General features: G+C 33.4%; 1 protein-coding gene across 1 annotated transcript in view; it reads left to right on the top strand.

The window, feature by feature from the left end:
• Positions 1-13,125, top strand: part of LOC112557856 (extended synaptotagmin-2-like) — a 31,225-nt gene extending 18,100 nt beyond the window's left edge. Inside the window, exons 15-25 of the mRNA XM_025227940.1 lie at positions 1,605-1,697; positions 2,107-2,130; positions 3,492-3,653; positions 4,022-4,171; positions 4,507-4,573; positions 4,876-4,888; positions 6,174-6,401; positions 7,370-7,468; positions 7,941-8,081; positions 8,332-8,487; positions 9,055-13,125. Of these exons, the coding sequence (XP_025083725.1) occupies positions 1,605-1,697; positions 2,107-2,130; positions 3,492-3,653; positions 4,022-4,171; positions 4,507-4,573; positions 4,876-4,888; positions 6,174-6,401; positions 7,370-7,468; positions 7,941-8,081; positions 8,332-8,487; positions 9,055-9,112 (1,191 nt within the window). The 3' untranslated portion in view covers positions 9,113-13,125. The remainder of the gene's footprint in view (positions 1-1,604; positions 1,698-2,106; positions 2,131-3,491; positions 3,654-4,021; positions 4,172-4,506; positions 4,574-4,875; positions 4,889-6,173; positions 6,402-7,369; positions 7,469-7,940; positions 8,082-8,331; positions 8,488-9,054) is intronic.
• Positions 13,126-13,411: the final 286 nt, after the last annotated feature.

Genomic DNA, 13,411 nt, shown 5'->3' with positions numbered 1-13,411 from the left:
ACTTTATTTATTTTATAGCATTTTTGTCAGAGTAAGGTTTTTATTTAAGATTCTGCCTTTGTTTACAAGTAACAGTGCTTGTTTTTCATACTGTTAAATTCAAAAGTGCCTAGAAAATTCATTTTGAAAAAATAAATTTTGAGACATTGAGTAACCACCATATTCAAGCCTCGATGCATCAATCTCAAGTCAGATTTGAGCCTACATTTCCATGGCCTAGACTTAAGGTTTATTTTATGAATATAATTTACTCTTTCCATGTTATTTTCATGCCAGCATGAGAAAGCTAGTTCTATATTAGTATGTGCATATTTACAAATAAATGTGTGTTTATGTGTTAATTAAGAAGCAAGGAAAGAGGCGGGACAATTACTTTAGTTTAGTCCTTGCTATTCCTTGAGGAGCATAGTCTGTGTTCCCAGATGTCAGATACCGGTGTAAGAGCTATAACCTGCATAGTTATGAAGAGATTGTTGTTTCATTAGCTTTTGAGCTTAATGGACTTGTGAATGAACTTTTTGACAGTAGAGGCAAATTGAGAGTAAAAATGTGCTTCAGGGTGTTGGTATTGATTTACCTTAGCAAAATTAGCAAAATTAGTTATAATAAATCCATTGACAGCAGTCACATTTATGCAGTATGAACACTACAAAATAGTCAGTCTTTAGTTATTTAAAATCTTATTAGGGAAATGCTTAAAATACCAGTTCAAGGTACCAATTTGTATGCTTAAAATACAAAGTTCCATTTTTTTCACATAGTCAAAGTTATGACTGTTTAGGCACCTGAAATATGAAGAAACCAGCAAACGGCTATTATATGTGGCATGCATAGAATGATCATGACTTTTTATGTTTTTCTTTGTGCATTCTAGTCCTGTTTACTCAGATTATGAAGGCAGTCTTTGCCTCTTTGTTTCGTTTGTTTCTTTGTTTTTTTTAAAACTTTTTTGTTACTTTTGCATCTTCTTTTGATGGAATTCCTAACATATTTCTAACAATAAACAAGTAAGACTCACTTTTTTCTTTCCTCCCAAGCAAACAGTCACTTATATCTTTGAAAGCTACTTGGCTGTTCTCTTTAAAGTGAAACCACAAAACCATAATGAAGAATCATGAATTCTTTTTAAGTAGACAGTGTGAGAATAGATTATGTGAATGAGGATATGTCATGAAAATAAAACAATGGCATGATAACGGGAATTTTAAAGTAAGAGAACACAGACTTTTATCCATATTTTTTCCCAGCTCATAACAAACTCATAAACTTGTTGGGGTCAGGAAAAATAAGAGGAAAGAATCCAAGCACCACACATATGGATAATGTTAAAAAAAAAAAAGTTCAGTAAAATAATTTCATATCCTGTAATTTTAGCATGTGTGTGTGTTTTTTGTGCACATAATTTTAGAGTCTGTTGCATTTCAGTTATTAGACTATAATTAAAATTAACACAAACTTAATGGAACAGAATACTGCATTTACCCAGACATTATTGAACACTCTTCTTGATTGACCGAAGAGAGAAAACTCACAAGCAATGAATAGTATAGGCACAAAATTTTATGTATTTGGAGTCCCTGCAGGTTTGGTTGAAATGGTTGCAGGTAATGGCACAGGTGGCAGAGGAACATTTGGATGAGGATTCAGTTCATACTGCACTTTTAATTGTGAATCTGGACTCGGCCTTTGGGTTACCTGTAGGTATACATAAACGTCTTGATGAAAGTCATTGATCTCTCTGGATCTGTTGTGTCCATATGTGCAAATGAAGTTTATCTCATACTAGTTATTTTGTTGCTTTTTTAGGTTATTTTTTAACCAAAATTTTGTTTTATAAACATAATAATAATAGTTTTAGGCATAGTCTGGTGCATATCGAATATCAGGCATCAGGTTTGGAGGCTGTAAATGCTTTTCAGTTTATAATTTGGACATTAGAATGGAACCAAGGAATTATACATACAAAGATGTGTGGTTTTGTGATGTTTTTATCTGATAAACATGTGAGACCGAGCTGACCATTTTTCCTCTCCCAATTGTTGTTGACATAGACTAGATTAAATTTCCCTTTTGTGATGTGCTCAGCTTGTTATTTTTAATTTCCAGGCATCATTTGATTATACATTTTTGGTAAATACCATTTTAAGGATTTGGCTTTCTGAATTGGAAGTTTATTCTATTTTTCATTTTTATCTTTTGAATAATTGTGTTGAACTAATTGTATTAAAGGGAAAGGTTTGAGTGCTGTGTTGGAGTGGGGGAAATTAACATGTTCAGAAGAAATTGTCTGATCTGCTGTTAAGACAAGATATAATTAAAGTAAAGATTTTGGTCCTCTGTATAGGGAGTATATTTTATTGTTCTCTTTTTGCATCATGTCTCATTACTGATACAGATCTGTTTTCACTTCTGAGTGGTCTGATGGCACAACGGTTAGCGCCTGTCACCAATACAGTGATGGTTAGCTGTCCTGGGTTCAGCTCTTGTCTCAGGCACGCTGTTCTTTCTCTGCATGTGGCATCTGTTTACAGGGTTGGCTGCCTTGCCCTGATATAGCCTTAGTTGCTGGCTCAGCATTAAACACCAATTCTTCCCCTCTTCCCCTTTGTTCACTTTCAGTGTGGATTTCTGTCTAGAACAGAAGTTGAAGAGAGTAGAATCAGCTAAGCTCAACCCAGTGTGAAAAAGTTAGGAGATTTTACTGACTTAAACTAAATAATTATATGCATTTCTAGTTGTTTAGTTGTTTTCTGTAGCTGGGGATTTGCAGTTTAACTTTTCAGAGTAAGAGTGGATAGTAAGTTATTCTTTTCAATTGTCTATTATTCTTTTGCTGAATTACAAGTATAGTTGAGTTTTCAGTTGTCTTCCGTTATTTTCATTTTTTAATATTAATTAATTTTAATATTAAATATGCCCTTGAGAATGAAGAATTTATCAAACACTAAAGTTAGATATAAATTCACCAAATGTGGGGAAAATTTACATATTTTTATATCAGACTATATAATAAAGAAAACATCTGTTATCAACCCAAAAATATGATCAAGGTCATAACAGGTTAAACTTGTTGAATTGAAAATCAATGAATTTGATTTTATTAACTGAAACTAGAAACCACATAACACAGAAGCTTTATTTTAACAGTGTAGACACAGTTATGCCTAAATTTTTTTAAAGAAAATCTACTGATCTCAGCGTGAGACAGTATTCCATTCATGATGTTGTAAACTAGTGTATGCTAAACTTTGTCCAGTTACAGCTGCAGAGTTTGGGACTTGGGCAAAAAATATTTAGGATTAAGAGGTTGTGGTTCATATTATGTGTAATTTCTATATTATTTCAATGATTGCTAGGTTATCTAGCTTCGGCAATGCATTTTCAAGGACATGTGCTAAATATTAGACACATGTCAATAACAGTAGACACTCTGTGTACGTTGAAAGTACATGATATCAGTTATATTAAACACCTTTTACCTGATTCACCAGAGAGGAAAGAAGACATTAGTGGAACCATCTCCTATGGTCTATCTTACTGTGGGACAAAATACTCAGGAGAGCACAGTGCGAGTAAACACCACTGAGCCAAAATGGGAAGAGAATTTCCGGTTCCTGATTACCAGTCCTTACCATCAAAATCTTGACCTAGAGGTTAATGACTTCTTATTTCTTTATTATTGTACTAGAGTAAAGTTTTAAGTACCATTTCTTGTGATCTTATGCTGCTTTTAAAACTTAATGTTATGGGTGGTTCTAATTATATCACTAAATCATTGCTTTGTCTGAGTAGTTGAATAAACTTGAAGCTGTTTGTGTTGCCTTTTTGTGCTTTTTTATGCTTCCCTTTTAGGTGTTTTTTCAAATAATACATTTTGGATGCTTAATTTAAGGGGGTAGCATAATTGGCATATTTCATATAAAAAGTACACACAAAGTCATACCCTGAGGACATAAAAAACCATGTTCCAAATCTAAATCTGATTTTTCATTTGATGAATTTATCATTACTTGTTTCACAGATACGTGACACCAAGACCAAAAAGACAATTGGGGAGCTCAGTGTTCGCTTAAAAGAGCTTCTGTCAGCAGAAGAAATGTTTATGGACCAAAGGTTCCCTGTTAGGACCAAAGAGACGGGCTGCTTTATCTACATGAGTTTGATTCTCCGAGTAAGTAGGTTGCTGTATGAATGGCTGGTCTGTCAGTGTCAAGAGCAGAAAACAGAGTTTGTGAGCTTCAGAACTTAAAACCCACTTCCTTCCAATGCTTTGTTTGATAAACTGGTGGCTAAGTTGTGTGTTATTACATGAAAATTTGTCTTGGTAGCTGAATGCGGCTGAATGTCTGTATGGACCATGGTTCTTGTAGTTGGCAAGAGATCAAGAGAAAGCACTTCTTTCTTTGATGAATAATGTTGTTGTGGTCAAATTGATTTTTAAAAATTAGTGTATAGTTTATAGTAATTTATAACAAATCTAATATGATTAAACTCAAACTGCTTTAGGTTTTGACTCCTAATGCCAACCCTCAGTGGATGGAACCAGAAAACTTGCTGAAGGACGATGGTCCTGGTAAGTCCTGATTTGCGTACATAAAGTTTTGTTTTTGCATTTCTTATGACCCATCATAAAGCAACTGATGCAACCTTACAAATCATGCATGTGAGCTTATGTGCATACACACACACACCCAGCCACTCATGTACATATTATGTGCATATATGTGTGGGTGTGGGTGTGTGTGTGGTTACATTTTCTCCTTTTCACCAATGTTTGCAATTTGCATGCAGCTAGACATGTATTTAAGTATCAAAATGAATAGACTGAGTATGCATACATGAATGGAGGCATAAATACCACTTGTGCACATGCAGCATTCAAGGATTGGTAGCTGTCATTACCACTCATGCACACAAATGGCTAAGACAACATTTGTTTTTCACCAGGACCTTCATATTGTGATTCTGAAGTTGACTGAACGATGGAAGAAAATATGAAAGCCTTCATAGCTTACTTAACTAGAATTCTATTAAAACACATTTCTGATGTTTTTTTTTTTTTTTGGTGTTTGGATTAAATGTTTGATGATTGTTTAAACATTTTTATTTTTAAATGTTGTGTTTTTTATCATATTTGGGGTAGACATTTTGATGGCCTTTATTTTTATTAGACCATTCAGCATGTATAAAAACTGACAATATTTTAATAAATATTTTTCTCTGCAAAAACATTTGATAAACTGTTAAAAAAATCTTTGAAATTTTTATTACTTTTCTTGTTTATCTTCTTTATAAAGAAAACATAGATTTAAAAAAATAGAAAACATGTACAGTGTTGATATATATTGAGTTTGAATTTCTTAGATAAGGATATTTTAATTTTCTAACCATTAAATAAACAATATTCTTGAAATGCTATTTATTATTGTGTGCTGTTAATGGCTCTGCACTTGTGATATTTATAAACCACAGCTCAGTAATTATTGCATCAAGAGAACTACTGAAATCTAAATATCTATTGATCAAAGGTTTAGACAGGGTACTGTTTTGTGACAAAACATGCTGATATCTTGTAACACCTATCTTTTTAATCTCATAATGCCTTGAATACTCTAAAGTAATTTAATTCAATCTACAAATATATTTTTTATTGTAAATATGGTCTAAGTCAAACTCAGTAACAGTGCTTGATGAGCACAATGTTTTTTACTTTATTTGAATAGCTGAAATTAATCATCTCAAACATTACAATAAGAAAACTTAAAAAGAAAATAAGTAAAGTATATGCTGTTCTACAAAATTGTGAACAGTCCATGAAAATTGAGTTTGTATCTGTATAATCCATAAAGATCACCCTTCAGCAAGTTCATTACTTAAATTCTTTTCCCTTATTTTGAACTAAGCAAGTCACATAAACCTTATCAGCTTCGTACTTCACAGTTGTACCTTGAAAGATTATGGACATAAAGGAAAAACAATTAGGTGTGAAATTTGTACTTTAAAACACACACACACACACCCATGAATACTGATGTGTGTTTTTTAGCATTATGTTTTGCTTGAACTTAAATGCACATAATTATTTATCACTTAAAAAGAACTAACAGTTAATTTTTGATAATAGGGATAGAAATGATGTTGTGAACTTTAACTCTCTTATGGTGTTTACTTAGGAGGAGAGGGAGTTCTGTGGACAAGAAAGATGAACTAACTCCACCTTCAGGTGGTGACAGCAAGCCTTTGTCTTCAGTGTCAGCCGCTCCAGAGAACATTGGAAAACAAAATGGTGAAAAGCCGGTGAACAAGGAGGAGGTGGTGATGTTATCGTCATCACCCTCCGCAGTAGACATGGAAGTGCGTCAGCGCAAACCCAATTCTCCTACGCTGCCTGTCACGCAGAGGTCCGTGTCATAAAACTCTGGAACTAGATTTTTTTGTCAAGGTTGATTTGAAAACTTTCCTAGAATGCTTTCTTGCATTCCTTTTTATCCTTGATTTGTACAACATGAAAAACTTATATTATCGATAATGAGTAGGCTAATAGGCTATCCAGTTGTCAAAACTTCAAGCTGTATCTATGGATATTTTTAATCTCACAGGTTTGACATCTGCATGATGATGTTTAGAGATATATGTTTTATACCAATCTTAACCCAGTGATTTGGAAAAAACTTGCATACCATCTTAGAATTGTACTAGATGACATGACTGGAACTCACCCCATGAGCTCCCCAGTTCTAGCTGTCCATTTCTGGTTGGTCAAAGTTGACCAACTAGCAGGGAGCAATCAAACTCATTTGCTACACTATCCTATGCATGCAGCTGTTGCATTGACATTGACCCCCATGGGTCTGGTGTCTGGTGCTGGGGATGAACACCCGGTCTTTTCTGGCTATGACTGAGCTGGCCCACTCATTTCTGTTCTACTATTTATCTCTCTTACTGGCGATTTCCTCTATATATTCTCACAAACTCTCCCCTTTTTACCCTTCTGTTTTATCTTTCCTATCTTTTGTCTGTTTTGATTTTTCTCCTATCTTCCTTTTCCATTGTGCCTTCTTTGGTCTCTCTTTTGGGTGGTTCCTGTTAGGCCCCCTGCATTTGCTTTGCAAGGCAACTTGTGTTGGCAAAAAAACTGGAGAAGTGGACATTTTGTCAAGATGAGTTGGGGTGGGAAGTTGATTGATTTTGTGTGTTCCCTCTTCATTGGTCAGCTTTGACCAATTGGGAGCAGAAAGCTGGAATTAGGTAGCTAGTAAGATGAACAGAACTCCACAGTCATGTCATCTGGTGAGTACTCAAAGAAAATAATTTTCCTACCAAAAGTAGTACATTTATCATTAACTTTTTCATTGTTATTCTGTTGCAGTATTGAAGGAAGTGGACAGTTTGGTCTAGGTCGTATACAGTTGACTCTTCGCTACAGCACTCATCGTCAAATACTGGTTATTGTTATCCACAAAATCAGGTATTTGGCAGAGAATTGGTTTGTTTTGTTTTGCAGCATGGGGACTTGGAAGTTATGCAGGTGTGTACAATATGTGCAAACCTTGTGTAACTGGTTATGCAATGCTACTGTGACACAACAATAAAGTAGTCCACACTTTAAATACTAGATAGCTGCAGCAGCAGTATAGTAAGTACATAGAACCGGCACCAAACTCTCCTCCACTGGCCATTGTTTCTTCACCTATACTGCTCCATGTGATTAGGACATTCTCCTCTTGCCCATCTGCAAGCTGCCTCTTTGGTTTCAAGAAACAGCTTAAAACTCGTCTCTCGTGTATTTGCAAACAACTCACTGGAAATTGCCTTGAACTGTCCTATGGGATCAGTGCACAATCCAAGTCTTATAGTTATAGTATTAGTATTATTATAATAAATGACAGATGATTTCACAAAATTTAACCTAGGTCTGGCTGTAACTTAATTTGCTTCAGCAACCTAAAACCAGCACAAGGAGACAGCAAAGGCCTGGCTGATCCATATGTTAGAATGTATCTGCTGCCTGACAGAGATACCAAAAGCAAACGAAAGACTAAGGTGGTCAAAGATAACCTCAATCCTGTATTTGATGAGACGTGAGAACTTTTTCCTCCTTAAGCTTTAAGATTCGATTATTAGTAAGAAAATCAGTTTATGCAGCTTAAAATAAATTCTTCATTTACATCTGATTTTATTACTAGCACAATCCTGGAAGAATGCATAAAAGTATTTTTTTTAATTTTGCACTTTTTGTAAGGGTTTGTGTGCATGTATGCATGCTTATTTCTTTAAAGGAAAAAATTCCCTTGAGGACATTATTCTCTAAAGTCCTCTCATCTCTTCCAGTTATGAGTACCCTGTCAGTCCCCCAGAACTGAACAACCGTTCTTTGGAACTGACAGTGAAGAACGAGACAGGCATGTTTTCTTCCTCTCAGACACAAATGGGAATGGTTCTGATTGATTTGTCTACTTTGGACACCTCCCGTGCAGTCACCCAGTGGTAAGTTTTTATTTTGTATTTTCACGTCTTGTAGACTTTGTGGTTGGTTAGAATGCTTACTCTGAAAAACACTAAATACATAATCATAATACATAAAATGTTTGACTGTAGACCTCATAATTGGTTTAGGTTTGTTCCCTGTCACTTCATAACAGAAAATATCAGTGGAGATTTTTGCACATTACCATTTGGACATAGGAAAGTGACTTTCTACAAAACTGATTTTTCACCTATCCATGTAGTGGCTCCATCTTGCCATGAATCCACATAGTGCAGAGCATCTCTTAAAATTTTGTATGGATGGCTTACGTGATTCTTCAGTTGTAGATATTTTAGAAATTATTTGCTTGCATAGTATAACACACATTCCATGTTTGAGTTGGCGTGTGCTAAGAAGTGTATGATTGTAATCTTGTACAATCATGGGTTGCTTTTATTTATTAGCATCTGTAAGAAATGAAGTGTGTAACTTGCTGCTAGAAACCTCAGCATAAACTATAAAATATGGTCAGAATAAAAGAAATTGTAGATACCTAATTGACACGTATATATATTATCTTCTTGCAGGTTTGATTTGGCACCTGAGAATTCAATCAAAGCATCTTCCCTAGAATCGGAAGTGTGAAGTTGTTTGAGGGGTTCTGCATTGTCTGCTGGTAAAAATTCTACAGGAGAAATGAAAACTGTAGATCCTGCTGCCATAATTATATCCGTCTTCTAGATTTAGAATTGTCTTGTTTGTGATTTGCTTTTTTGAGTATAAAATAGTAACATAAAACCCTGCAATAGGTTTTAGAGATTTTTTTAATCACATTGTTTTGTATATGTATCTGGTTTTTATCATTACTTCTTTTCTTAATTTTCTTCATGGTGCCTTCTTTCATTTTTTAAAATTATTTTTTTCCAAAAGCTCATAATTCACTGATCCTTTTCTGTGTAGTCATTTTTTTTAACTGTCATTACCAAATGGTGGTAATTTATATAAAATTCTCATTGATCATCATTGAGATTAACCCATACTAGTGCATTACGTGTTCATTACAAAATTTCCGGGATGAACAAGAAATTCAACAAGGTTGAGGTTGAAATCTCAGTTATGTTTCACTAAAACAATCTCATTTAACATAGTGCAATATGGACAGCTAAAATAATGATGCTTTATAGTCTTATTTGATGCTTTGTTTTGAAGAGTCTTTTCTGTCAATGATGAATTAATAGGAAAGCAAAACTTTTCATTTTTAAATCAGAAATTTTCCCTTGTGATTGTTATGTAAAGTCTTAAAAATTTTTTTCAAGACAGCTGACGTTTTAACATGCTGGTTTTGTAATTTTTTTAAGTACAGAAAGGAATATATTTTAATGGTGTTAAGTCTTAAAAATACTACAAGCTAATAACAAAATTAAATGGCCCAGTGAACACATTTGGTTTAAACATGGGAGTGCAGCGCTTTTAAGTTCACCCACAGTTTGGTTCAAGTGAGTGTGGCTTAGTTGATGTAAAACATCATTTTGAAAATGCAGTACTACATCAATGTATCTGTGAGAGTATAGGCTTGCATATAGTCTGATGACATTGTTCAAATCACTACTTCTAAGTAGACACTGATAACACTCCAGTATTTACAAATGACTTCTAAGTATTATAATTAAATCCATCAGCTCTAATGTTTTAATGTTACACTTAAATAAAATATGCTCAAATATTTTATTAGAGTTTTTTTTTTCTTTGTTTACACAGCTCTTTTGATAGTACCCAGTAACTTCAGTTTCTTTTTTAGAGACTTTTTTAACTATATACAATCAAATTATTATGCATGTTATTTTGTGATTTAAAATCAAAAGTAGTTCATACAGATACTTTTTACCATGTGAAACTACTGGTTAACCTAAGGTAGTGTCAGTTTTTATTATTTCATTTGTAGTAAACAGGGTGTTATTAGCCTGCTGGTCTTATTGTCTTTAATCTTGAACCATTGTAAAAGAATAGTTAAATATACTATGAAAACAAAATCTGTATTGATGTTAAATTAATGTAAACCAATGTTTTCATTTTGAATATTTAAAGAAGCTGTGGAGAAAATTTTTTAGATTGCTTTAAGAAAAGAAAAGAATATAATTTGTAGTAATAAAGGTCTTTTTATTATGATTCTGCTAGCTTTACTTTTGTTATTTACCATCCAGAAACTTAATATAAGAGTGCTTACATTTTATACTGAGTTGAGTGCATATATAATCATCTCCATGAGTCAGCGTTTAAAAACTCAGAACTATGCTAGCTTCTAGACAGTCTATGACAGCAATGAGCCTCGTGTCTTCACAGTTCAGACATCAGAAGTCTGCTGTTATTCATCCTTATTGGACCTTTATTAGAGACAGAGGCACCTATCAAAAAAAATATCAGCGTTTCAAAAAGAACCCATTCCTTATAAATATGCACTTTCCTCTTGTGCTTGCTTATTATCTTCAACTAGATCTGTATTTAGTAAACATTTACATTTGAAGATTTAAGTGAGTCAACGCATAATTGATTGTTTCATGCTTATGCCAGTTTGCCATTAATACAAGGTATCGGTGCCTCGTTAGTTGTTTTTTATATTGCTGTTTCTTAGTAGCTTTGATATTGTTTTAAAACTAAGAAATGTTCAAGTGTTTGAGTTTTTTTTTTTTTTTTTTTGCTTTTGGATACACCTGTCATCATTTATTTGGTAATTCAAAAATACTTGTATGCATTGTAAATTTTAACATCTTTGGAGAAAAGAAGCAAAGACTTAATTGCTTCATTGTGTATTATCTTTTGTGCACTGAAACCATACTCATTGTTTTCACTAATACTCGGAAGAAATAATACAAAGAAATATTACTGTGTGCGAGGACTGATCTCATTATTTAAACCTAATAGTTAAACAGTACCTTCATGTCTTTCTTTACTTTTATCCTCAAATAAAATGACGCAGATGAAATATTTTCAGGTGAAACTTAACTGACGAGAAGCAAGTTTTCTTGTATTTCCTCTCACCACAACTATGGATAACAACGATCTATCTAAAAACATATCACTCATGAATGTTCACTACCAAAAGCTTTTATGAAGCTGCTTGCCTTGTAGTTCTGCTGCTGTTGTAAGTAGACGATCATGCGGTACATCTTGTTGATGACTTGCATTGTGCACTCTGCTTATTTTGTTATCATATGTGCTATGCATAAATTGCAGTACATTAATTGTTGTCGACAGTGGATGCCTTCTTAATGTTCAAAAGCAAAATTTTTTTTAAGAGAAATGCTATGCATATTATCACCAAAGGTTACTACAACAATTCTTTATACGTGTTTCTGGGAAAATGGTACTGTGTAAATAGGCTATGTGTTTTCTGTTTTATCAACAGATTCTAAATTTGCAAAGTTTATCGTAATGCAAACCATTAAAAATCTACACTCAGAAAGTTTATTTGCTTTGACTACTTGAGGGGGTGGGGGAGAATATTTTACATAATGTTATATAAAGTTTAATTAAAAAAATATATGCCAGCAACTGAAATATAATTGAGTGTTGGACATTCTGCATGAACTGAAAAATAAAAAAAATTGAAAAACTTGACAAAAATTCATTATTTAGACATCACAACATTTCAAACCAGTGAGTGCTTTATTGAAATGTTGCAGACTTTGCATATACATGTAAAGAGCTAATTCACATCATTCGCGGGGATAGATGACATAGATTAATTTAGTGTCGCTATCCCTTTTGTAACAATTGTTATTTGATTGTGTTTCAATATGGTGGTGATTTTTGTGGATAATGCAATAAATTTATTTTTGAAATCTAATGATCACAGAATTTATTAATGTCTTTCAGTAAGACAACCATGACTTGTTTGATGTTATTTTACCCCTATTTTCAAAACTTGCCTTGGTGTGATTTCTCAGAGGGGTAAAACTATATGTGCCATGCTACTGTATACCTTTAGATTATATTTTTTGCTTCAGCGATGAAGTATTTTACCTACCCTGTGATGAAAAAGTATACTTTGTCTTTCTACATGCTAATATTTAATTGGTAATGAATCATTGAAGAAAACTGTTTCATAGAAGTTGTGCATAACACTAAGGGATGTAGAGTAATGCATAATGCAAAGTAGTCAGTATGAAACTACATTATGACAAGCATAATGTTTTACAGGTTGAAAGAACAAATATTTTCTTCAAAATTCTGAGACTCTGTTAGGTGTAGTTGGTATCTCCACATTTACATCAATCATTTGCTGGTGTGTCACACCATTTTTATATTGAATATTTCTAGTTAATATAACTTTTAAGTAATTAACATATAACTTTTAAGTAATTAATATATAACTTTTAAGTAATTAATATATTTTTGTAATAACTAGTTAACAAACTTACTGTTTAATGTGATGAGATAGACCTACATTTTTCAAATGTAAACTAAAACTCATTTTAATCTCAGCACAAATGATTCATTGCTTGCTTTTAATTCCTGATATTCAGTTCATCACTGTATTATACACAGTTGTAGGTTTTTATTTGAACAGATTTTTTTTATGCTTTACTTCTCTAATATCCATTTTTGAAGTTGCAGTAGTAATGTGTGGTGGTTGGATCATAAAGACTGTATTGAAAATACTTGGCGTCTGTGTTTATAACATCAGTGTGAGGGAAAATTGGTGGAGAGGGGGATGATTGTGTGTGAGAAAGCTCACATAAGCATATTGATGAGTGTGAGGGTATATGTATTAATATGCATGATATTAATATAGTAGTATGGAATTGGGGCCCAACATATGCATGTGCGTAAACACACCTGAACTCATAAATTCTGGGTGGATCATGGTAACCGACCACCAAGCATTTCTGGCCAAGGGCATGCCCAGAGAGTGGTAGTGGTCTGTGGTGCGTATGATGAGGTTAT

This window comes from Pomacea canaliculata, linkage group LG2 (assembly GCF_003073045.1).
Source record: "Pomacea canaliculata isolate SZHN2017 linkage group LG2, ASM307304v1, whole genome shotgun sequence".
Taxonomy (NCBI): Eukaryota; Metazoa; Mollusca; class Gastropoda; order Architaenioglossa; family Ampullariidae; genus Pomacea; species Pomacea canaliculata.
The sequence above is the reverse complement of the archived record's forward strand: the minus strand, read 5'-3'. Positions and strand labels throughout refer to the sequence as shown.